This window comes from Phaethon lepturus, unplaced genomic scaffold (genome assembly GCF_000687285.1).
Source record: "Phaethon lepturus isolate BGI_N335 unplaced genomic scaffold, ASM68728v1 scaffold11007, whole genome shotgun sequence".
NCBI lineage: Eukaryota > Metazoa > Chordata > Aves > Phaethontiformes > Phaethontidae > Phaethon > Phaethon lepturus.
Genome location: NW_010551193.1, coordinates 17,947 through 45,209, shown reverse-complemented (window position 1 = coordinate 45,209; position 27,263 = coordinate 17,947). Strand labels below are relative to the sequence as shown.

The 27,263-nt window shown below is 36.0% G+C and overlaps 1 protein-coding gene across 1 annotated transcript in view; it reads left to right on the top strand.

Moving 5' to 3' along the window:
* USP12 (ubiquitin specific peptidase 12) overlaps positions 1–22,697 on the top strand; it is a 28,575-nt gene extending 5,878 nt beyond the window's left edge. The window contains 7 exon segments of the mRNA XM_010290832.1: positions 4,784–4,997; positions 9,050–9,276; positions 14,453–14,529; positions 14,737–14,820; positions 17,238–17,435; positions 19,903–19,981; positions 22,043–22,697. Coding sequence (XP_010289134.1) covers positions 4,784–4,997; positions 9,050–9,276; positions 14,453–14,529; positions 14,737–14,820; positions 17,238–17,435; positions 19,903–19,981; positions 22,043–22,144 — 981 coding nt within the window. The 3' untranslated portion in view covers positions 22,145–22,697.
* Positions 22,698–27,263: the final 4,566 nt, after the last annotated feature.

The window sequence follows — 27,263 nt, the reverse complement described above, 5'->3', positions numbered from 1 at the left end:
CATACTTTGTACCCTTAAGAAAAGTTTCAATAAAGGACAATCTTACTAATATATAATGAATATCAACAAATTCTGGCTTTGTGTACTCTAGAGGGAGTAGGAAATTTGAGGGGAGATCTGTCTTTAAGTCATTGCCTTCAACCATACACATGAGAGGCAGGCAGCTGAGGTATCTCAGAGTGCTCTTAACTTTCTGTGTAGCACCCGAGTGTTGCCTGTTTTAGCTTCAAACAATAAAGTTTCATTGTTACAATTCAAACAACTTTGGTCAAATAGTAAAATGGGTTTCCATTACATCTACGGAACACTAGTGCTGTGTTTTACAGTGGCTGGCCAAGGAAATTCAGTCATATTGTTGCTTGGATGGTTTTCAAATCTGTTACACAGATTGTGTTTACTAACACAGTATATATATGCCATAAATGTGTAACAAGTTTGCAGAATTTAAATCTTATCAGGAAAAGGAAAGGCAGTGACCTCTTCATTAGCAAACTATGGCCAATGGCCATTCAGAAAGAATAACAGAGCTAATGATAATTAAATGAAAAATGAGATAACTAGATAAATGAGCACTCTTAGATTGAGAAATGATAGAAATAACAATTTTTGCCTTCATTGATTTCTCTAATTGTTTTATAGCAGTTACAAGAAGTGAAGCTCTTAGAGGTTCATTAACATTTACTGCTGAATTTTTCTAATTTGTTTATCGATTTTGTTTGTCCTAACTTTGTGCACAGTAATGGAGATAATGTGGAAATCAATACTGTCTTCTAGCTGTGTGATAGCTAGCCATTTGAGGTGTCTGGAATGCAGGACAGGAATTTAGATAAAGATGACAATTCTGAGAGAGAGATCTGTCAACTGTAAATGTAGCATTTGTCCAGAGGCAGTGGAAGAGAAGGTAGAAGCATTATCTTATCTTCTCTCCAGCTTTGTGGCGGAATCTAGGGATTATTCAGAGGATGTCTGAAAGAACAATTTGAGAAGTAAAAGAAGAATTAAGAAAGGGCAATTATGGGAAGCATATGGAAGACCAGATGGTTGATGGGTTGTTTGATTCTGTCAATGAAAGCTCTAAATGGAAAATTCATCTTAGGCTTGAAAGGACAATACCATTCACTAGCAGGAAATATTTAAGACGCGTGGTAAGATGAAAATGTTATTAGTATGATGTCCCATGCACACGCGCAGTCAGGAACACCAAGCCTGCCTATCATTCTTCTTTCCCTCTACAGTGCAGTAATGCAAACTGTTCAAATCTATGTGCTTCACAAATTAAATCAATTATTTTATCCAATGAGTATGAAATAATGAACATTTATAATCTTGTAAGAGCTACTCTGGTAGCACTTCAGCAGTTTTCCAAGACTTCTAGAGTAGAAAGTGTGGTTATTCAGTCTCTTGCAATGGATCTCTGTGTTTTGGAGAAATCCTATTTACAGGCATGCCCCATTGCAACAGATAAAAGTTCTCAGAGCTGCCAATGCATCAGAGCTGGGAGGAACCCTAATACTGTACAAGGACAATGTTTTAAGTAGATCTGAGATCTAGATCTCATGTTCGTTTTTGTAGATCTGTGGGGTTCAACAACAAAGTTTCTTCTCAGTTGTATGTTGCATCAGAAGAGTAAACTATAAGGCTTAGTGAGTGCATGGTGTTTTTGTTGCATCTTTCCTGATTGTCTTTTTATTTCCGCACAGGTTTGAGTGCTATAACTTTGATTTTGGAATTAAAAAAAAAAAAAATTATGTATGTGGGAAAGATACAGAGTGCAGTATTTTTGTGAAAGGAAATAATCTGATTTCTCAGCATTTAGAGCAGAAGGACAATATGAACTGAACAAAAGATAAATTTTGTTTTTTACTTTTCCTATATATACACAAATTAAGGTGGGCCTCTCAGAAACAAGGAGGCAAGCAATAAACCAGTTGGAAACATAGGTTAACATAACTCTATATAGTCTCTGTTCCTTCCCCTAAATGAGATAGAGCAGTTTCAGTAGCCTGTACAGGCTGACAGCTTAAGGTATGAAATTACAATGAGGGTTGGTCTTAGAGTTTTCTACTCTTACTCTGAGGCAGACTTCACAAGCGTTTCGTTTTCCTACAATTATATTTTGAATAAAGCTAACTAATTGTTCTAAAGCTAGCTAAATATCCTTCTTGTTTTGAATAGTTTGATGGGCTTCCAGTGCTGTGCATTTTCATATTTTAGAGTGGTGTTAAAGTGTTTACACTGTCACTACAAAACAGACAGATTATGGTTGCAAAGTTCTTATAGTACAGTGCAGCGTTTGCACATCTTCTCACGAGTGTTGTGCTTCTGAGGCAGTGCCAATGGTGAAGTGAGGGGAGAAGGAAGGTGTCTGTTGGCCAGGTTAGCAGGAGAGCTGAGTATTGAAGAAGCAGAATTAGGAAGTGAAGTGTAAGTGTTCAGTAGGAATTGGGAGGATGGGGAGGCTGGAGCAAGGTCTTGGGTGTTTTCTAAATGAGAGGTGTGCTTTTGGATTGGAGTCAAAGATGGGAAGTGAAGTAATGATGGTGGTAAGACCAGCATTTATTCATGTAACAAATAGTAGTAGTCTGGAAACCTCCCCACGTTTTCTCCCTTGTAGCTTAGGATGTGTATCATTATAATTTTTTAATGATTGGAAGCTTTTATTTTAAAAAAGATTTTAGGTTTTGAAGCGATGAAGATTGATGCTTTAGATATAAAACAAAGGTGAACTAATTACATTTTCTTCAGGAGTTTGTTTTCAAACTCTTCTGTTGCCTACTGTCTTTCTGAATTTGGTTGAAGAAAACCTTTTCTGAGCTTAATCAGCTTGCTTTTATTTCCTATCCACAGGCATGTAGGTTAACGTACATTCATATTAAATTAATGTCCTGAATTTTGTTCAGCGTTCTGAGTTCTCTGTTGCTTCATATTTTGGTCATCTCTCACTGCATGTTTGCCATTCTAATTAATATCTCATCAGACTGTTCCTTTTTAAAACTGGAATGTTATGAAATTTCTAATTTGCTGCCTTTTCATCTTTTGACACTTGCTGTAGAAATGTTAGCACTTTTCCTATTTGATTTAGTTTTAAGAACTTTCTTAACATTTTAATGTAGTTCTCATTTTATGGCTATTTCTAATTATAAACTTAGAAATAGCTTAAAATATTAAGTGTTTTGGCATAAACTACTGTGTGATTTCATCTACTTCCTTTAAGGAAAAAAGTCCCGATTTTCCTCTTAAGTTCATTGACCTACTTGAGTGCAGATTTGGACCACAAAGAAGCTAATACAAGCATTTTTCCTAGGTTAAAGAAATAAAAATAATGCGTGTTAATTTCCTCACTTTTTAATATGGAGATCTTAAGACTTATTAATATCTTTTTAAAAAATACGCTTACTAATTCTTTGAGTTTGTCTGGTATTTAGAAAGTAGTTCTTCATATTTCATTAATTTAAAATAAAGGAAAACAATTTGCTTTCCAGTTTTGTGATTAAATTGCACAGTGCTTTTGTTTGTCATCGTCTTAATCGGGAGAGAGCAAAAAGCAGTTACTTCCCTGTTACTTCTAAGATGTAAAAGCTTTTAGTTCTTTTTCTCTGTTGAAAGAACCTGCTCTTAAAATATCTCTAAATGCACTCTTCTATATAACAGTCTCCCGGTCACAATATAGTCTTACAATTTGCTACCTGTATGTGCTACTATCTTTATATAAAATACAAATATGAAGATTATTTTCACATTTTACAGAATGTGTGTAGTAGGTCTAGGCTTCAATTTGCAGGTTGAGTGGCTGCAGCTGAAAGGTTGGATTACTTGCTGAGGGCCTTGTAAAGATTTTTCTCACACTTGCAGTGTTAGATAATAGGTTTCACTGGAGGAGGGCAGCATAAAATGAGTGGCTCTACCCACTGACAGCTCATGGTGCCTTCTCTGAGGTGATGGGGAGGTTTGCAGTGTTGGGGTGAGCTGGAGATGGTGTCAGTGATACAAGACTCAAGTGCCTAAGAGCTGGAAAGAGTCTGGGGAAGAGGGACATCTGGAGTGTCCTGGTACAAAGGGGGTTATGGATGCTTTTCTAGCTGCCCCATTACAGTTTAGTGGCCTGCCTCCTTCAAAATGCATGTGTCCGAATTGTGCGTTCTTTTCCTTTCGGTCTCAATTTGAAACTACCACCTGTGCCATAGCTTTGAATCCTAAACAAGCCATGTTGCAGTCTTTTAAGAAAACTCCCGAATGCCAATCCTGTCACCCTAAAATGAGAACTGAAAATGTAGGAACAGGCTAAAGTAGTTATTTTTGACTTTGATCACAACTAATAAGATCTGGAGAATCCAATTTCTGAGGTGTCTGAGAAGCTCTCAATTTGCAGCTGAATTTATTCACAGTACAAGGTCACACTGTGCCTATTCTTTACTGTTGTGACTGACTTGTGGTACATGGGTAGATATTTTTACCTGGGCATATTTTGGGAACTGGGAAATCAGTGGTATTTGTTGAACATTTTGATCCAAGTAAATGCAAAATATCACTAATAAATGAAATTTACAAGTGAGACAAAATCATACAGTATTGTTCAAATTTACCTAGGTTTTTCTTGCATTTACTTACAGTGTACTTATTAATTCTCTGTGAAACAGAAATAAGCTTTACTATCTTAAAGTCAAGTAGAAATGACTTGCAGAAAATTTGCTCCTGCTTATGCATTCTCTTACACTTTGGATTTAATTTTACCTCTCTACAGTGATACAATGCAAGCTAATAAATCTCTCTCTTATTTTTTTAGTTTGGGAATACATGCTACTGCAATTCAGTTCTTCAGGCACTTTATTTCTGTCGACCATTTCGAGAAAAAGTCTTAGCATACAAGAGTCAACCAAGAAAAAAAGAGAATCTCCTTACATGCTTAGCTGATCTCTTCCACAGTATAGCCACCCAGAAGAAAAAAGTTGGAGTAATACCTCCCAAGAAATTTATAACAAGATTGCGAAAAGAAAATGGTAATTTTTTCTTTGTGTAATAATCATAGCAATTATGCTTTCATTCTGAAGTTGACATAGTGGAATACCTACATATTTGTTATGCATAGAAAGTGTTCTTGGTCCTGCAGTGTAAAGAAGAGGTGACCCTAGAATAAGGGTGTAACCTTAGAGCCATTTTGAGAGAGAATCCTTGTCTGTCTCTCTTCATGTAGAACTGAGTGTATTGTCAGTGGCTGCTTATGAAATCGCTTGCTAATTTTGCGTCTCTGTGAATTGTATTTTTGTAATCAAAATTCACTGTAAAGCTTTTGTTCTGTGTTTAAAAAAACATTACTTTTTGAATACAGGAATCACTCCCAAACTGAGCTGTTAAAACACTTTCCTCCAAGAATCTAGCTTAAAAACCCACAAATTTTTTAATTCATTTAGAATTTATGCAATACTTAGCTTGACCCGCTTTTTAAAGGATTAATGAATTTTAAAATCACTGAGTAGTTTTGGCTAATTTTTAAAGTGTAATTGATATCCTAAATTTCAAGAGATTTCCAGAGTTTTTTAACATTTCTTGTTTCTTATCTACAGGGCTAATTGCTCAAAACGTTTTAGAAAATAATTCAATGTTAAAAATACAAATGAAACCTTTTAATCTACTACTCAGTTTGGATACACTTTTATAAAAATATAACAAAATTTTTCTAAAGAGTAAGCACTAGATTTAAATAAAGTCTATGAGGTACCGTATTTAACACTGCTGCAATACACATGTTCATACTGTTGTAATCTCTCCAAGACTATATAATGCCGTGGTTTAACCCCAGCCGGCAACTAAGCCCCACGCAGCTGCTCGTTCACTCCCCTCTGGTGGGATGGGGGAGAGAAATCAGATGGGTAGAAGTGAGAAAAGTCATGGTCTGAGATAAAGACAGTTTAATAGGTAAAGCAAAAGCTGCACATGCAAGCAAAGCAAAACAAGGAGTTCATTCACCACATCATCGGCAGGCAGGTGTTCAGCCATCTCCAGGGAAGCAGGACTCCGTCACACATAACAGTTACTTGGGAAGACAAATCCCATCACTCCAAACGTCCCTCCCTTCCTTCTTCTTCCCCCAGCTTTATATACTGAGGATGGTATGGAATATCCCTTTGGCCAGCCTGGATCAACTGTCCTGGCTGTGTCCTCTCCCAGCTTCTTGTGTATCCCCAGTCTACTTGCTGTCAGGCCAGCACGAGAAGCTGAACAGTCCCTGACTGCTTAGCAACAACTGAAAACATCAGTATGTTATCAACATTTTTTCATCTCAAATCCAAAACCCAGCCTCGCACTAGCTTCTAAGAAGAAAATTAACTCTATCCCAGCTGAAACCAGGACAATAAGCAGACTAAAAAAGTATTTAAATGTTATGATGACCATCTCTATAGTAAAAACAAGAAATAAAATATTATGACATTACTAATTTGAAGTGACCTTTATAGCAAATGCACACCATCAGTTGTAATAATATTGTTTAAAAAACGCACTCAGGTAATGTACAGTCTCATACCTATGCAGAATAGAAAATTGTCATTCAATTCTTCGGCAAGTATACTTGAGTAGGTGTGCTTGTATGTTGGTGCATTTACAGAAATAGTTCATTATGTCAGTGAATGTTGACCAACTATGACAGACACGGAGAATGGTTCAAATGGAAAGCAGAAAGTAAACCACAGGAGCCATTAAGTTCTTTTTAGAAAGTGTTCTTTTTAGTCATGACACTAAAATTCTAAGCAGGAGAAGTCAATTGGAGAATTTTCTTTAGAGAAATCAGATGTGGAAGTTCAGCTCTTGCTGCCTTTTGGGTCTCTTTTAATGATGATACTCTCACATTTTCTACAAATAAATGGCTAAATTGTCAGGCAGCAATTACATGGACTTCGTATATTCTATTAAGTGCTTAGTGTAAAGCACAAAAATATATAATTTGGAGCTTTAAAGAAAGTTAAAGAATCAGGTAGGTATGCAACACCTATCTAGATTCTTCCATTCAGTATCCAGCTATACCAGGGTGATGACCGAGAACATAATCTTAATGTATTCCAGACTACAGTGCTGCTATTCCATCTTTATTTTCAAAGTCTGAATATAACATAAATATATTAATGACCTTAAAGTTTAACTGGCTGGGAAGCAACTGCTGGATTGAAGTCAGCTGAAAGGTATACTGTTATGTTTGCTTAAAATACCTGTAATCGTAAAATGAACAATGCGTAGCTTTCATTCTGTTATACGTAATGCTAATTTACTGACTGGGTACATAACCCTGGGAGGTCCATGATGTAACGCTGTGAAGAATCTCTGAAGTGTTTTGCCTCAAGAGACTTATAGCTCTTGTTCTCCCTTGACTTACTTGATTAAAGAAAGACCTTACAGTTGGCTAGGTTCAGAATTGAACTTACTCTTACTTCTCAAAAATAGTGTAGTAGTTCATTAAATAAACTACTCCGTTCATACTCTTGGCTGACCTATTGCACTACTTAACCTCTCCAAATGATCTAGATTAGCATCACATTCTCCCTACTCTGCTAATAACTCAGGAATATTTTTTTTTCTATTTGAAGTTTACTCCTGGATGTCATCAGGTGAACGGTAGTAAAGCTTCCATGTAGTCCCTGTATGCACTTCAAAAATTAAGCTTCACTGAGTATCTTTTTCATTCGCCTTTCCAGTCCTGGGGACTATCCCTCCACTGAAGGCCAGTTTCTTAGTATATTCTTGGACTACAAGCAAATTGCAAGTTATAATTAGTTGAATTAATTGCACATTAAGAGACTTACATGATATTAGCCAGTGATATAGAATGCTTTTTAAATGGGCGGCTATTGTAACAATTCCTGTCAGAGAGAGAAGTAACTATTACTAAAACTGGTTCAATGCCTTTATGGTTTTCTTAGTCCCATTCTTAATGCGAGGATTTGTAGCAGCAGAGGATTTCTCAAGTTGATATCCCAGGGGACTACAATAAATGATGTTTTCAGGGTAGTACAAATTTGAACATAAACAAGAGAGCAGACTCGTTAAGAGAGTTCAGCTTTATTCTTTAAACTGTATCATTGCTATACATCGCAAGTATGTGCCAGTAAAACTATTCCCCTTCCACTGAATTAATCCTGAAACTATTATGCTTCTAAATGTTGACAAACTGAGGACATGAAGTGGAAAGCATAGTGAAATCCATTATTATCTATCCAACAAATGCATCAGTAATAAAGGTGCCACATATACCAATCTCCAGAAGCAATATTTCAGATCTTGAAAGACAATTCTATTTATTACTTGAACTCCTAATTTGAAACCGGTTTGCTCTTTCTGTGTCTAAAACGTTAGGCTAATTTGACATGGCTTCTATGAATACTTAAGGAGCTTTGAGAAAGAAAATAGTTGTTTAAAAATATCAGTATCTGTAAGTTTTTAGTCTTAATCTTATTTTCACTGCTAGTATTGGTGACACTGTGCTTATGACAGAGCAGCAGTGGACTTAAAACTCTAAACATGAAAATAAATAAAGCAATTGTTTGAGCATTTATTGTTTATGTTCTTCCTGTGATAGAACATACAGACAATTAAACATCTCCTGTCATAAGTTCTCAGTTAATTTCTGGAAAATAACATCTAATGCCATTTGAGATGCCCTGTTTTATCCAAGACATTGACCTAAGCTTGGCAGAGATAGCATAGCCCCTGTAGGAGATCCAAACCGTCATGGACTGGCATCTGGAGGCTGGACAGGATATTTTAGGTGGCACTATGTTTAGAGAGTTGAATCATGCCGTAGTTTTTTTGTAGAATTGTTCACTCTTCTGTTAATTCTGTCGGCTGAGAGATTTCTGTGAATGTAAGCTGACTTGCCCTCCCCTCTTCTCACCCCCTATAGTTTGGCTTAGTTTATGAAGTACGCGTTTTGGGTTAGTGTTGTATTGTCATGAATGATTCAAGACGTGAAATAAAGACTGGTTTTGGAATTCAACTTCTTTTAAAAACTTTTTTGTAATATAGCACTAGCCAATTAATTAAAAAATCTTCTGTTGTTTTGTAGAGCTTTTTGATAACTACATGCAGCAGGATGCACATGAGTTCTTAAACTATCTATTAAATACAATTGCGGATATCTTGCAAGAGGAAAGAAAACAAGAGAAACAAAATGGTCGCCTACCTAATGGCAACATCGACAATGAAAATAACAGCCCACCAGACCCAACCTGGGTTCATGAAATCTTTCAGGGAACATTAACTAATGAAACCAGATGTCTTACATGTGAAACTGTAAGTCTATATATTTTCATAAAATGAATTCTTCCATGTTTCAGAACTTCATGTTTCACGATTGATTTATCTCAACAAACTAACATACTAGATTAGTTGATTTGATAGAAATCTTATGTTTGTATGAACATTTTTTTTTTCTTTGTTAGTGAGAAAATTTCACCAGCTGATGCATGAATTGTAGGAAAACGTCAACATTAGGAAAATGCTGAATTGAATTTTTGTCAGTGTGATGATAATCAACTTCAAAATTTAGATTAGACAATTCTAAGTTGTTGTGTTCCTAAGAGCAATGAAGCCTGCTACTTGGGGATGTAGAGTTCTCAAGTTTAAAGTCTTAATAACTTAATGTCATGCTTAGTGATACATTTCATAAATAAGTATTCTGAATCAGTTTGCACCGATTTCTAGTTTTTAAATTTAAAGCCATTGAAATGAAGATACTATGGTTGGCTTTTGGCGCTGAGACAGTAGACTGGGTTTCTCAAAGAACATAATGTGCAGGAAAAGTAATCCTTTTTTAAATGTCTGTCCGCAGGGATTCTTCTAATACTAGACCCTGAGAAATAAACTCCTTCTTTGAGTAAGCTATACTAAAATTTTCTTTGAGAATAGTTCTAAAATAGGACAAAGCACGTATTTCAGAAAAACTTATAATTGAATTTTACCAGCTTGAGAAAGAGAAAGAGCAGCACAATTTGAAAATTACAGTAATTTTGTCATGGTCTATGCCTTAGATATTGTAAAAAGTTAAATGACTGTATTTTTGGTATGACTCTTAATACCTATTTTCCTTAACTAGGTAATGCACGTATTTCAGCATGACGCTAGAAAGAAGGAATTAGTTGGATTAAATCTATATTTTTCACATGTAATTTTCTTTGCCTTCTAGAAATACCCACCTCTCTCTTATTTCAAAGAAAATAGCTTCCTAATGTCGTATGTAATGTAACTGCAGACTTCAGTAGATCATGGTATTTTGAGTAATTTAGGTGCTGATTTATAGCTACTGTATTTTCTTTCCTGGTAGATTTCCCCATCCTAATAAAAATTTCATGGCAACTCTTAATTGCTTCTCTTTTAGTTCTTGAACGTTTTTTTTTTTTTCTTCTTGAAACATGAGTTTATCTTAGTCTCTCAACATGACTGACATCATTACCTTACCTCACTATGGCATAGTGTATATCTAGGTATAGTCCCTAATACCATTTTAAAATGCTGATACGCTCTTTGCCAGCGTATTTGATTAGTTATCAGGCCTATCACAATTTTGAGGATTTTACTCAGTTCTGTTTTTCTGTTAGCTACTGCTGAACAGGATACACCATGTCTGTTTGCCATTGTGCCTCCTTGGACAGTTGAATTTTAAATTCACTGTTCTAATACTCGTTGGTTTTTAGTATATTAGGGCCTTTGTTTTCCAAGCCTTGATAATCTGGAAACTACCAGCTTCTGTCTATTCAATATATCAGCTCGTGTCTAATTAAAACACAGTGACCTGAAAACGGGCACTTAGAAACACACTTAGACTCATTAAATAAGTAATATTACTGTGAATAGTGTCTTATTTTCAAATATAGTGAGCATACATGATTGTTTCAATGTTTTTGGGAGCTGTTGCCATTTAGAGTCTTTTAGTGTTTAGAAATGTAAATTAAAATGTCATCAATACTTGAATATAGCTCATGTAGAAGATTGTACAGCAATAGAGGATGAATCAATGCTTCTTAATGATAAGGCAATAACTTTAGTATTTTTTTTTATTTAAAGTTGGAATTTAATGCATACTTAAATATAAAGCATAATATATCTTTGCTCTAAGTGAAAATGCTCATCTTCTAACTGGCCAAACCTACTCAATGTTCCGAAAATCGGCATAGCATTTTATTCTAATTTCAATTGTCCTGATTATAAAAAAGATCTTCTTTCCAGGACACACTGTCCCATTAGCCCATCTTTAAGATAAAAAAGTAACTGACTGAAGATTTTTCCTCAGTTTAAGTATGGACAGTGGAATATAAGGAATGTATGTATGATTCTTTAACAAAGGTCTGTGTTGTGGGTCATGCCACACTACAAAATGAACAAGTTCCAAAACAGGTTGTAAGTTGTCTTTACTGCTTTTAATGTGATTTCTTGTTGTGATACTTTCCTGCTTCCTTGATAGAGGCAATATGATGAAGTGAATGTTACAAATTTTTGTGGCTAATTGATAGAAACTGTCTAGAAGCTCATTGATTTTACAGATTTCTTTCACAATTTAAGGAAAGAATAACAGTAAGCTAGAAAATAATGTAACTGACTTCATTAAGATTAAATTTGAAAAGACTAAATGTGGGCAGTACTTCTACAGCGAAAAATAGGAAATTGTCTTGGGTCAAAAGCACCAAACATATTGATAATGTTTTTCTCCAGCTGATGGTCTTGCTCTTATGTTCAAATGACTCTACAAGGCATAAAATTCTTTGGCTCAATTCTACTTTGGACTGAGAGAAGGCAATATGGAAAATCTCAGTGGTCTCTTACAGGGGTACTATAGAAGCCTTATCTATGCCCTACTTTTTTTTCCCCTCCTTTTTTTTTTTTTTAAACCAAGATAAATCATGCCCTTTCTTGCAGCTTCTTTTAAAAATAGTTTCTGTCTTAGCACACATGGGAGCCTACAGTTGCAAAAGCTTTTTTGTCAGTGAACTGACTCACGTTGCTAGTGAAATTCCAAACTGAAGAAAATACAGATTCCATGAGTGTTAGCCTTCTGAGTTTTCTGCTCTGTGTGGCATTGGTTGTCAGATTACAGCTGAGCTGTTCAAGTGCAGATTATGTCCTTGATGTGAGAACAACATACCATCACCTTTAGCCAGAATGCTGGAACACCCAAATGCTTCACTGTTATTCAGATGCTCCTGTTAGGGGCACTCAGATGGCTTTTTGAACACGTCAGGGCTTGATTCTGCAAGTGGTGAGGTTTTCTGACCATGTCCATCTTTTTTTCATTCTGTAGATGATTGAAATACGTATCATGGGCTACTTTAGTCTAAGGAACTCAGTGATGTTTATTTGAAACAGAACCTCTACAAGAGACGTGGGTGTGGGGCTGGTTAGAGTGGAGGGTGATTTTTATCATTTTTCATTTTTATTTTTAATTAAAACAGTGTGAGTTAAGATTTGAAAAAAAAGTACTGTTCAAATACTAATGTTCAAAGTATCTAAAAAATGAAAAATAGCAATTTATAAATCATCAACATAGATGGAAAAAATCCACTTGGCTATTCTTTCAGTAAAACCTTTAATGGTTCCTCCTGATAGTAAGTGCACAATGGACTGGTGCACAATGGACTGGCTAACCTGAGAGAGGTTCTTTAAGGCAGTATTATCACTAAAAATGGAAGAATTCAATTTGCGAACTTCTGGTTCCAGCACCAATCTCTTTTTAACCAAGTACAACACCTCCCTTTCCTCTTCTCTGCCTCCTGCCTGCCCTTACAGCTTCTGCGTGGGATAAAGCTGCCTGTGAAATCTTTATTGTTTGATGGAATTTTGTTTGATTAGCCCAAGAGAGGAAGAATTATCTAATTGCATGTCTGAATAGCACTGATCACATGACTCCTTAATTCCAGTTGTCCTAGCTGAAGACTGCAGCAGACTCTTTTCTAGAACTGATTTTTTTTTTTTTCTGAGCCATTATTGATCCCTAGGCTAAGATGATTTCCACCAGAGTTCTTAGTGTTGTGAACTCAAGTTTGATAATTCCAAAAGTCGTTTCAATGGTATATATTGAAGAATTGTCCACACAACTAAACCGTAGTACATCCCCAGAGACAGGAAATGTGCAGCACACTGAAGATGCAGGTGGCTTTTTTTTCCAACCCTAAAAACATATTGGAATTTTTCCATGTATGTTCTGTGATCTCTTTAAAAGTATAAACATTACACTTCAGCATCTAAATGTTGTACTACATGTGATATATACTGACATAGTGGCTTTTTTTGTACATGTACACTTACTCTTGCAAAGATTAGGTACCGAAGAGCGGGAGGAATCCTTGCCCAGTCCACTCACAAATATTAACAGTAGCTTTTAACTTACTTTCATAAGTTTTTGGATTTGCCCTATGGTATTAATTCTCAAAAATAGTTGTCTTGACCACCTCTGTTTTTCTTTTTATTCTCTATGTATGCTGCCCTTAGGAACTGTGTGTTTCTCACCTCTTGATAATCAGAGAACAACTTTCCAAATTTATTTTTATTCTGAGTTAAAAAGGGAACATAAATCTCATATGTTTTAAAGATCAACATACATTAGTTCTCCTGTAGCTGTTTAACTTTTCCTGCTTTCAATCAAGAAACTGCAGCCAGACATCTTTTCTAAAAGCATTTACTTTGGTACCTAGGAGTCATAAAAGATAGACAGAGGACATTCTCATCAGTGGCACTGAGTATCTCTAGATACAGAGAGGAAACACTAGCAGAGAAAAGTTAAGGTTGCAGGTGGCTATTTCCTAAATCTTTTAATAACACAGCTGATTTTCAGGGCAGCTGCAGATTTTGTCCATCACCATTTTTCAGGATTTGTGGTGGAATTTATTCTCTGCTTCTAGGAATTTCTTTTTTACTTTAGTTGTTATTCTTACATTTTTGTAAGAAATGGCTATGCACTGTTCTGCCTCTATCAGAGCAAGTCCCAGGCTCTCATTTACCAACAAATTTGCTCTCTCTGCTGCTCATTTAAGAGTATGAATCTAACCAGGAAGAGGCTTCAAAATATTTGTGCTCTTTGTTAGGGACACTGTAATATGCAAATACATAACTTTCAGTTGGAGGGAATCATAGGAGAAGAACAGAGGTGAGATCACTAAATAGAAGAATCCCAGTGATTGTATTCTTTTGAAGAGACTGAGGTCTAGAAGGAACTTGGCATTAATATTGTTAAACTGAAATCACAGCATAATGACAACTGGCATTATATACCCTCACAGACACATATACACTTCCCTGTTCCCGGACAAAATCGGAAATAAGAGATCTAGCAAATCTCTGAAAAGCCACTTGTAATAATGTTTAAAAGGCTGTTAGAAGGTAAAAGATGCATTCTGTCAATATAAAATGGTACTGAAAAACAGAGGTAAATTAGTAGAACTTGTTTTAACTATAATCTGTTGGTTCTTTTTTCATGCAGATAAGCAGCAAAGATGAAGACTTCTTAGACCTTTCAGTTGATGTGGAGCAGAATACTTCAATTACTCATTGTTTAAGGTACATGTGAAAATCTGAATTTTCATAATTTGTCTTTTATCTGTTACCTGGAAAGCAGGAAGTAAAACTAAAAGCTCACAAGCTGAGAAAATTCTAGCTTGTATAGACTTAAGAATATAAAATTATGTTTCTGTTTTGCATGTTTATATGTATATTTCAGATAAGAAACTAGTATCTATAGCATTTCTTTTTTTTCTTTTTATTCAGGGGTTTCAGCAATACAGAAACTCTGTGCAGTGAATACAAATATTACTGTGAAGAATGTCGCAGTAAACAAGAAGCACATAAAAGGTACATCAGACTCAGGGAGGGGAAAAAAATAACCCTTACATTTCATGAAAATACTGTTGTATTTCCTTGTGTGTGTCTTTTTCCCGTAATTTTTCTCACTTTTCTTCCACCTAAGAGTAAGTTGGCTGCATTCCTCTTGCTTGAATTCAATGAGCCTACTTCCATGAGCAACCAGAATCCATGCAAAGCATTTTGTGACTCGTTTCATCATTATTTATTTTATGAACGAGGTAAAGAATGGTCTTAAGACCAAAAATAAGTTAAAAAGACAAGTTAAAACAAACTGCCAGCGACTAATCAAAATTATGGGTAATGATAAAAAGTCATCGATTTCATGTGACTTTTTAAACTTGTTTTTTTCTTGATAATAAAATATTTGTTCTGATTGCTATAAGAATGAGTTTGACAGCACTTTTTTCCTGATTCAGGATTTTTTCAGATTCATTCAAAGCTTGTGGCTTTTTTTGTTTAACTGAGTTCCTGGTTTCTTAAAAGTGCATAGTTAGTTGTGCTAAACTTCTGCTTGACAGTGCTCCTGAAAAGCATCAGAAGCTCCGGGGAAGCCTGAAATTCATTGTGTTTAAAACCAATTCTTGTCTGCCTAATAATTCTTCTAGTCTTGTTTACACCTTTGAAAAACCTCTGGTTTTGTGTAGGGGTGGGAACACTGACGTGCTCTACTGGTTATACCACTGATTCTGGTTATTTGGTTTACCATAGATACAGCACATGGCTTTTGGCATATCTCGTATGCAAAGTCTGCCTTCACACGTTGCCTAAGCTTACTAATTGGTGTGTATCAGAGGGTTGTGAAGCCAGGTCTGTCCTGTTGTTTTCTGTTGCCTTAGCTCTTTTTCTGTGTGGGAGGTAGTGTGATCCATGACCAATATAAGCTGTGTTGACATGAACCTGTGCTGTAGATACTGCCATATTGGCAAAACACACCTTTTATTGTTTATATTTTGCTTTTCATGTGGAGCTTAAGTTCAGTTTCACTACAGTCATAATTTTCTTTCATCCCTATAACATGGGGCTTAGCTGTAATAGTGTCTACTCAACTAGCAAGGATGGTGTACTGAATTTCTTCACCAGTGAAAGAGCTCCTATTATCAAACACAGTTGCATTATAAGAAGAGGACTTCATTTTGAAAAAAGAAATAGAGCAGAAGTTATATCCATATCTCAGTAGCATAACAAAAATTTATCCCTCCCTAAAAATAGTTGCTTCTGTCATCTTTCTGCCCTTCGTCTGCTTTTTTCATTTCCCAGTTCCCTTGCAGGCCATGGAGAACATTTTAGTCTGGCAGGTTTTCCTACAGGTTACTATCAGTCTTAAGTTTAATGAGAAAAAGGAAAGGAAGGTGAGTTTTCAAGGATTTTGTCCCCAGCCCCCTATCTTTTGAAAAAGGATCGTCTTGTACGAACATCCTTCCTGACATTCTGCAAATACAGTCTTGGTAGATGTGTCTGAAACCTGGGCTGTATTCTTGAGACTTCAGAGCTACCTTTCGGGGCTGAAGGAAGTTTGAAAAATGCAGCACAGCGGTGACCAAAGGCTGTGCCAAGAAGCAGAGCAGTCTGGCTTGGTCGCTTTGTTAGCGTGGGCAGATGTATTGCCCAGAGAGTGGAAGACTGTGTTTGCTGCCAGGCCACCTGTGTTGGCTGATGGGGATTTGTAGGCACTGATGGAAGATCTCGATACCTCAAACTAGGGAAAGGGGACAGTGAGCCCTCAGTAAAACTAGATTATCACTTTCTGGCTTTGACTGCCATAAAATAATGCTGCAATATTAGTACAAAATTATTGTGCTAGAGCACAGCATTATCTTGTTTGGGTAGTGTGAGGTAAGGTGAATTAACAGTGGGCTATTTGTATCCCTTGGCAATGTTAAAGGAATGGCTTGATACGAAAACTTTGAGTAATACATATGTAACAAAGCGGTGTAACAAAGCTCGTTTTAAAAAGCTTGTTTGACTTGGCTGGTTTACTGAGAAATTCAACTGGAACGGGATCTCTGGAACAACTTCGTTGCAATACCTCCAGTGTATACCAAGTGGGATCTAGGTTTTGCTTTTGGAAATTCAGGAAGGCTATGGGTTGGTATGTTTAAAAATTGAATTCTGTGCTATGCCGTCATTATGTCTAAATTTTTATATGGGTTCATCATGGCTGTAGTTGTTGTTATGTATTAGAGATTATTATTTTAAATACATTTGCAATTCTCTCAGTTTTTAAAATCCACCTTTAGTTTAGCAAGATGGGACATGTTTGTTAAACAGCAGATTATCTGACCTTCTTCTAATGCCTGCAAAATTTTTTAAAGACTTCAGTAAGACAGGTTTCCTGTTTGTTGATATCAACAATGTTTTGGGTGAATATTGGAAATACTGATGGGTTTTTTGTTTTTTTTTTCCAGGATGAAAGTAAAAAAGCTGCCTATGATTCTAGCTCTCCATTTGAAGAGATTTAAATACATGGATCAACTGCATCGATACACAAAACTCTCTTATAGAGTAGTTTTTCCTTTAGAGCTTCGTTTATTTAACACCTCAGGAGATGCCACCAATCCTGACAGAATGTATGACCTTGTTGCTGTGGTAGTTCATTGTGGAAGGTAATAACTCTATTTTACACATGGGATTTTTCTATAAACGTAACTATATTTAAAAAATAAAACACCTGGTATCACAGAACTCTAATAGCATTTAAAAACCTCTTAAAATAAAAGTTTCTTAGGGAAGAAAGCACTGTGGGAAGATGCTACCAATCCTGACAGAACATGTGGCTTTGTTGCTGTGATAGTTCATTGTGAAAAGTGATAACAGTGTATTTCACAGATCTTTGTATGACCTCACCTATGTTTAAAAAAGACCCACAAAACACACAGTATCATGTAACTCTAATATTTAAAGATAATTTTTTTAAAAGTTTCTTAGGAAGGAAGGCATTATAGAACAGATTACTTTATAAAGCATTTCCTTTAGGGTGGATTTTTTTTAAGGTTTGAGCAACGTTTTCTGAAATATAGCCATATATTATGAGTTTTGTTCATCACTCTGTTTCCTTGCTTTCAAAATATGATTGTTAGATTTGTATTTGCTTTTGTTGTATTCAACAAATGTTCTTGTGGCTTCAAGTCTTAAAATGAGAGATGCTCTACAAACTGCTAATTGAGCAGATAAAAGCCCCGAAGTTCAGAATGATGATTCTAGAAACATCTAGAATTACAGAATGATTTACTTTGTGAGGTCAGCTACTTAAAGCTCAAAGTAGGGCTAACTCTGACATTAGATGAGGTTGCGCTGGGCTCAGTTGCATTACTAGGAATGCTGATTTCACTGCCTCTTTGGGCAATTTGTTACAGTCCATCAGTGTTCTCACAGTGATTTCCTGCCCGCTCCCCCCCGCCATCAGTCAGAATTTCCCTTGCTGCAGTTTGTCACCACTGCCTCTTGCCCTTTCACTGTGCATTTCTGAGAAAAGCCTGGGTCTGATTTCTTTATAACTCTTCCTTTTTGGGTAGTGGAAGACAGCAGTTGGATTCCTCATTTAGTCTTCTCCAGGCTGAATAAAGCCAGTTCCCTCAGCCTCTCTTCATCCATGAGGTGCTGTAGCCCTCTGACAGATGTAGTGGCCTGCCACTGGACTTCCTCCAGTTTATCAGTCTCTCCCTTAAACTGGCAAAGTCATGTCTGGAATCCCGTGTCCAGTTCTGGGTCCCAGAATGCAGAGTGGCAGGAGTTATCACTTCACTGCTGGCTCTGCTCTTGCAGTACAGCCCCACATATTCTCAGCTCTGTCACCAAAATGATGTGCTGCTGGCTAACAGCTCATCTTTGTTGACCTCCTGGGCCCACCTAGCCAGTTTGCAGCTCGTGTTGTTGGATGGAGTTAGTCTGGCACAAGACTTTGCATTTGTACTTGTTAAACTTCATGAGGTTCTTATCAGCCCATTCTTCCAACTTTTTGATGTCCCTCAAAATGGCAGACTCTGGTTGCCAGTTACTGCCCTTTGTTGCACCCACACCTCCATTCCTCCCTGGATAGACCTAGGATTACAGTACAGTTAAGATGACTAGATCTCAAGTTGGCCAGGACAGTTTTGGAAAATAAACCTTTGGCCATCCATGGTTTTCTGGGACACTCTTGTTCTGGATTTTAGGGAAAATCCATTCTGTCCCGTTTCTGACCATTCTGTCCAATTCTGACCATTTCTGTCTCCTTCATTCAAGCCATGGTCTTGGGAACTTGCCCATTCTCAGAGCCATGGCAGGAGGTGAACCCTGTTTTCATTGGGTTATGTGATTTGGTACACAGACATGTCCCTCACAGATGGCAACCTTACCTCCCTAATCTAGACATAAAAATTGTATGAGTCCTGTTAGCTGGTTAAGGCAGTTCCCGAAGTGCTTTAATTAGTGGTCTGCTTTCAGTTGTAAGGGTCAGCTATTTCAGAAAGTGTATTATTTCCTTAGTTAAAATTTGATTAGAAATAGGACACTTCTAAAGTTGTTTTTTTCTGTCATAGTTGTGGAGAAGAGCTCTGCATTACAACAGTTTTAATTTAATTGGAAGCCCTTCTCATTGCTGTGAGGATTCTTGAGACTTCCAAACTGTCATCTTAATTCAGTATTTGTTTATAGGGGACCAAATAAAGAGATTATTCCTGATTAAAGCTGTAGATGAACAGCAGCTCTACAGCTTTTTCTTTCTCAAGATCAGAAATAGTTTGAGATCTGTTCTGTCCCTATGAAACACTAGAATGTTTTCTTGATTTCACTTCTCCGTCTCTCTCTTTTTTTAAAAATTTCATTTGTATTTTCAGTGCCTGTGCTGGTTATTCGTAATTTGAAATTATAGTCTGGTTTTTAGCATGATATTAGATGTAGAGACCTTATTACAAAGATGATATAAGTGGAGGGGAAAAAAAAAAAAAGAAACATCCATACAGAAATTGTAGTGGTAGCCATTTTAATTACTGTTAAGTATTGCTTTTCTACAAGAAAAAAACAGTTCAATGAAATACATTTATACATACATGCGTGTTATTGTCTGTGTTCTTTTCTGATTGTGTTTTACAGTGGCCCTAACAGAGGACATTATATTGCAATAGTGAAGAGTCATGATTTTTGGTTGCTTTTTGATGATGATATTGTTGAGGTAAGCTTTGTGTAGCTCTGGACTTTTTTCTTATACCAACCAGAGCGCATGCAGCCCCCTTGTGTATATGATTACTTAGAGTAAAAGGACTGGTATGCTAATGAAAAGGTGATTCAAGCCCAGTCTAAATGAGCAATAACTGTGAGTGCAGAGCTGCGCCTTGCAATTTGACTGTACAATACTTTGAATTGCATTTTGGTTTTTATACTTCTTAAAAGAAGCTTCTTTGTTTATGACCACTGTCTTTCACTTTTGTTTAGTAAGCTATTCTGTGGCCAGAAGACACGGCAAATAAATATACAGATAAATTTGTTTTACTGCAGTTCTTTTCTGAGGGCAATTCCCTGGAGCAAGACATTTGTTCATATTTTCTGGGAACTTATGATTTAATGGAATGATGAGTCTGGTAGTCTATTTTTGAGTATTCTGGATTGTTTCAGATGAAGGTGCAACAAATACCAAAATAGGCAGAAACTTCAGATTTTTGAGACTTCACCCTAAAATTTAAAAGTTAATCCCTGAAACAGGAGCCTTTTGCTTTTGGTGGTATTCTTGCTAATATTAGCTATGCTTCCAGGCATTATTCTTATTTAAAAAAAAAAAAAAGTTTCTTGAAACAGCATAATTCCCTTCACCAGGTTTCACTTTGTCATCTTTCTGTTTCATCAGTTATCTTTTATTCTTTATTGAGAGAAAAAGCAGAAACTGCTGGTGTGCTTATATCATCTCAGGTTTTTTGCTTATTCTGTCATCTTCCTTTCTTCCCCGTTGTCTGTGCTTATGGATGAACAGAAATATGGTTGTGCTGCCCAAGTTCTTTTCCTAACTTTATCTGAATTAATTAAAACTATAAAATGAATAGTTTACATTTTCCTTACAATACACAAGAAATGCAGAATTAAAAAGAAGAAAAATGAGTGAGACAAGTATTGGACTTATATTGTTAATTGGCAGGATGAGTCAAGGGTATTGAAGAGTTCTCTCCAAGCCACAATAAGGATGTTTTTTCACACAGGAAATTACAAACATGGAAAATACAGAGCTGTTGGGAAAGTAAAAGGATTGCCTCTGTGTATTATCAAGATACACAGTAAAATGAAATGTCTGGATAGGGTGAAAAGTTTACTTTCCTCCCGGAAAAACAGAGCGCGCTGTAGTAGATCTCATTTTATTTCACAAACATGAGGGACAATCTCTCCAGTTCCAAAGCAGTAACACCTGGCAGTAATTTATCTTTTTGTTCTCTTAGGCCTTCTAAAGAGGAAGGAAAGAATCTTTTTGTTCTTAAATCTAAAACGTCTCATTGAGTTTTAGGCCCATGGTTCATCAAGTTGGAATGGCTCACTCCTTCCTGACAGAGGTTTTATTCCGAATAATGGGAATGAGATGAAATAAATTTTTCCTGAGAGAAGGAAAATGTATCTTTCTACCTTTGTGTTGTTTGTAGCCTAATTGCCTTTGATATAAAACGTGGCAAGAGAGCTTGCTTTCAGTTTCGGTTTCTTTTGAAGCTGAAAATTATGACAATGAAAACCAGGCAACACTTTTTTGACCTTCTCAAGAGAAGTTTTGCATCTTTCCCCCAAAATCTCGGTTATAGGAGGCTTTCTGAGCTAACAGGATCACAAGCAAACATTCTGTGTGAAAAACATGGAAAAAGTTAGCCTTCTTTCTCTGCCTTCTCATTATTCTCTTCTGCACTTGATTGGCTTACACTGCTTAGATTTAGAAATTATAGTTTGTACTTAGATTCTTCATATTGATATAAAGTCTCAATGGGATATCATTGTCTAAAAATTTTCTGTGTGAAATTTGCACAAGCAATGCACATAAGATTGCACTCATAGTAGGTTCATTTAATACGTAAAAATTTATATATAAAATATATATAGCTGCTACCCTCTGCAGTTGATAGCAGAGGGGAAACCAAAACATAACACTTTGGATTTTATTACTTTAACATAAAGTTATTTTTGTTTGACAGTAGTTTTTAGGGTGCAGCTTAATGTTATGTGTATGCAAGATATTCTTACTTGAAATTTTTTGGGCTTTTACATACAGAAAATTGATGCACAAGCTATTGAAGAATTCTACGGGTTGACGTCAGACATCTCAAAGAACTCTGAGTCTGGTTACATCCTCTTCTATCAGTCTCGGGATTGAGGGGGATCTGTGGTGAAGAGAGATTTTTATGCCTCACATCTCTATCTTGGAACGGAGCAAGCACTGAAAAAAAGGAAAGCAGGGAGCTCCAGGGGCAGTAGCACAGTTTGCACACAACTAAGCAAAGAGTTTGGGATTCTTAAAACCTTTGTATCATTTTCATTTTATTTGCTCAGGTATCATGCTGACTACACATCTCCACTGCATCCCATAAGCAAAAAGAGAGATACCAGCCACTCTTGCAGGAGCTTTCCATTAGGTAATACTATCTCTGTGGTCCTAATTCGAAGTCCATTAAGGTCACTGGAGAACCTTTCATGGACTTCAGTGGAATTTGAATCAGGTTCTAACTGCACTGCCAGATTGGTGCAATAGGAGCATTAGAAATCTGTATTTTATACAGACTTTGTGTATAAAAGGTAAAGGACTCTTTGTGGACTTAGTTTCCTGTGCTTAAGTTTAAAAGAATGAGATTGGGAGGGTTAACATGCAAGCAAGAAGATATATCTGGGCCCAACACAATTGCCTTCTTGATGGTAGTAGTTTAATTGAAGATATAAACTGGTGTCAGGGAGGCAAGTATGTTTTGCTTCTCTGAAGAAGCTTACGTTATTTATAATGTATGATCGGGAACAATCAGTCAAGATTATGGCTTTTAATCTCCGTATGGGGAAAGATTTGGTTTGTAATAGTTTATTTTTATTTATAAATTATTGTAACTGAGGATCTTGTGTATTGTCCTTTATTCTAACAAGTATTGGAAATTTTATATATTAATTTGAATTAAAACTGATTATGTTTAAATGTTAAAGAAGAGCCAATATAAATTCTAAAAACAATGCCTACAATGTCTATAAAAAATGAATAACACAAGAGAGATTTCCTTCTGGAGGAACTGGTATCTAAGTGAGGTACTTTATTTAATTAAATTAGAATATCCTCTTTCCATTAATGAGTGAAAAAAAAGTGATCAAACTATTACACAGAAGACTTTAAGAATGCATATCATAAGAAAATGATAGTGCAGTGGTGATATACTGGTCTTTATAGTTCTTCAAGAATTTGTTAATGGTTCATACTCTAAGCAAATCAGAATGATTTGAGTCAAAGTAAACCATTTTAAGAATATTATTCCCTCTCCTCAAAATGGATCCACTTCTGTTCCCAAGGGCATGGGTGACTATCTCTCAAGGTCTCAAGTATAAATTAGTCTGAGTAATAAGAAGAACTAGGCTTGGAATTTCATGAGACTGAAGATACCACATTTCTTTAAAAGTAATAATACTTAAGTCCTGTAGAGTGAAAATTTCTGAAAGTAAGCAGTTTACCTTGCTTTAGGTTTATGAAACAATAGCATTAAGAATTAAATCTTGAGAAAACACCTGATCTGTAAGAAATGTGAACTATTTTGGTTTGACATTCTTCCACTTACCAGTATGTTGTCTGACAGTAGCTGAATGTAATTTCTGGCAAGTCATGGAATGTACATTCCAGATTATGGCAATCAGGTCTTGGATGTCCTTGTCACTCCCTCTTCACCTGATGATTTTTACATTATTGTAATTTTCTAAGGTTATTTTATTGATACTGTTACAACTTTTAAAAATGAATGTTTCCTGTCTGCTGCTATAACCGATTATTTACTTACCTGTATCTTTTAGCTCAGGAAATTACTTCATCTATTCACTCAGTTGAACAAATCTTTAACAGGGTCACTAAATAAATTGGGCTATTTAGCAACTGTCATACTGTAACAAACTGCTTTTGTAAAATGCAAAGTTTCTAAAGCCTTGGTTTGGCTAGAATTCTTTTATATAAAATGATGTATCATGATTAAACTACCAGCATTGTAAAGTAAAGCTGAAATATTGTGGGAGATGCAGAAAATATGATTGGATTTTTCTTAAAAGATTCAAATAATTTAAAAACCTTTTTTCAGCTTTCAGTGAGAAAAAGGTTAAGGGGTGAATCAGTTGGATAATGGTGCATGTTAGAAGGATGAAGTCCTTTGCATACAAAAGGTACAGTATTGTTAAAGAACTGTCACATTACTTTGTGCTGATTTAAAATGTTTGGTCTTTTTTTTCTTTTTTTTTTCTTTTTTTTTTTTTTTTGTGTGCGTAGTTAAAAGCTGAGGGTAGTTGCTGAATATTTTATACCCTAACAAAATTTAAAACATTTTTGTTGTTTCACTGGTTTTACTCCTGCAATGTATTTTTATAAGATACTGACTATTATTTTGTATAGGGTTTTTGAGATAGTATTCCAAATTATATATTTCATTTTTCTTTTAGTACAGCTGAAATAATTGTAAGTTCTTAATTAAACTGATATCAGAAACTGCAACTTAAAAAAAAGGAAAGAGGCAGGGAAGTACAAAATGTAACTGATTGGTTTGTAAAACATTATAGGATTTTTTTCTTGGCTGTAATACAATGGGGAGTGTGGGAAAGTTGTCAGTTGTAAATGGTGGAAATTATTTGCTGTGTAATTATGTAAATGTTAATTGGGACTACAGTCCTCTATTTTGTATATTGGAGCAAAAAACTTCTATTAAATAAAGTATGTTCTCTAAAGGTAAGTACTGTATCCTTTGTGGAGCCTGAGTGGTCAGTCAGCTGCTTGTGTGCTTTTCAGTGTTTTCAAACCTAAAAAGTATCTGGAATTTCCTGTATTAAGGAATTTCCTGAGCCATGGAGGGAGAAGTGTGTTTAAATACACTGCGTTCTATATCTTTCTAGATGTGTTGTTACGAAAATAGTTTGGTGGCAGCCATGTTCTTGGTGGTGTACTTCTCTAGAATTAGTTTTTAAGTTGTTGGTTTCTGAGGTAGAGAAGGCAGTGTTTTGAAATACTGTTCTTTCTTGACTCCCATTTCCTCAAAAAAAAATCTGTACCTTGCTATAAAATATGCATCTGAGTTATCTAAGGGATTTCTTGGATCCCCACCTTGTGCGATGGAAAACAGAAGGAAAGAAAAATAGGAGAAGAAAGAAAAATACAGCACTAACATAGGAGAGATACTGACCAAAGAACGGGAGTCCAGCATCAGAAGATAAAGATGCAGCTGGTTACAGTATCCATGTATAATTTGCGATCAAGTCAGTCTTCACTCGGAGTATACGCTACTGTTTGTAATGAATATATGTACTTCTGGTTTTACAAACAGTTCATACTCTGCTATATTTGTACTTGTGATGACTACATCTATAGCCTTTGTAGTGACTTTTAGGTGCTCAGGTACCATTTATAAATGGTTAAATTGAACTGTATTACAGAAGTTTGTCATAAATCAGATTGCGTATCTCTAGGTGACATTTAGATGTTAGCACATAGGGATCTGATGCCGCTGCAGATCTTCTGCCATACTCTTCGACATCTGCATAGAACTGGCAGGTATAACACAAGATCCACAGAAGATCTTCATCCTTCTGGAGCAGCATCTTGAAGCCAGACAGGACATCCTGGCTTGTTCCCCGTGTCTCTGTCTCGGTGTTTCCACAAGCACTATTGCATATGCACTATTTGGCTCATATGCAGATGGAAGTGTGTATTGCTTCGTCACTTTTTTATGGTGATGTTTATGAAGTTTAAATCCTGAAGTACCTGAGGCCTCTGCTTACTTTCATATTTACCTTATTAAAATTAAAGGACCTTTATCTTTTTCTGTTTGGTCCGGTCTCTCAGCTGTAGGTTTAAGATGATCCTGTATAATCTTACTGTTAAGCTCATCCTTGTAACTAAAAGAAATCTTGATATGTGAAATCTTCAGCAGTCTTCATTCACCAGAACTTACTTTGTTTTGTTTCTTCTTAGCTTTTTCTACAGAAATTTCCACTTTCCCGTACCAGAAAAATCTTAACTGTGTACAGTTAATGTCAAACAGATCCTCATAACTTTCCTCATAACTTTCTTCATAACTGTTCATTCAAAATTAGTAGTTGTCCCTTAGCATACTATACCTCCACACCATGGATTATTAAAAGAACAGGGATGGATTCTCTTACACGCAAAGTTTTGTCTACTTTGTACACATGAAGAGGTGACATCTTTTTTTCTGTTTAACTGCTGACTTTGTTCAATGGCTGAAGTGGGCTTCGGCTGAAAGACTGAGAGTGGGAGCTGTTTGAAAAGTGTTGAAAACTCATCAACAACTGAGGATGCCAGGAAGGGTTGGGTGGTTGGTTGGTTGGTTTGTTTGGGTGTTTTGGGTTTGTTTGTGGTGGTGGTTTTTGTTTGTTTGTTTGTGTTTTTTTTTTTTAAGTTGCCTGAGAGCCGTTATTTGAAACTATTCATAGATTAAATCAGCAGCACATGTATCTCTTCAGTTTCCTTTATCTGTAAGAGGAGAAAACTTCATTTCAGTACATGTTAATAATCTGTGGGCTGCAGTATCACACTGCAGATACTTTTGTGACTTTATTCTAAAGTTTAAATAATCCAAATACGGTTTATTTGCTTTCAAAGAGTGGCTTTACAGTGTTAGCTGTCCACTTTCCCCCCTGCATTTGGCTAGGTTGATCGTTAAGTTCGTGTGTCTTAGAAATTCAGCCTTTTTTTTTTCCCCTCTTGATAATGCAATATGCACATTTTATGGTTTCTGCCTTGTAAGGCTTCACAGTCCTCTAACCTCTCACAGCATAGCGTGAGATGTATAATGCATTAGTCTCTTTACATGCCAGCCTCCAAGTACTCAATTATTATTGAAATTAATATTCTACATAATCTGTATTCAAGGGTTGTTCATTTGCAGCAGCTTTGCTACTGATTGATTGTTATAAATGAACTATGCAAGTCAACTACCATGCAAACAAACGCAGGCTTCATCTTCTAAATACAGAAATCTCTGGAATCTGTTCTTTTCAGTTTGAACGATAGAGTGTGGTGAGGCAGAACTTTGGTTCTTTCTGTATTCAAAAATGTCTTCAAAATTGTCTGCCTCTTACCTTTGTATTTTTTTATTAAAATGATTTAATTTTTAAGCTAAACCTAAGAATCTGCTATTATGGTTAATGAATCCCTTTGGAGGGACTTGTTGGGTATATAAGGAGGGTTGTTTGCAGGCATCACCAGTTTTGAAATGAGCTCGGTAATATCCTCCAGTTTCTTCCCAAAAGTA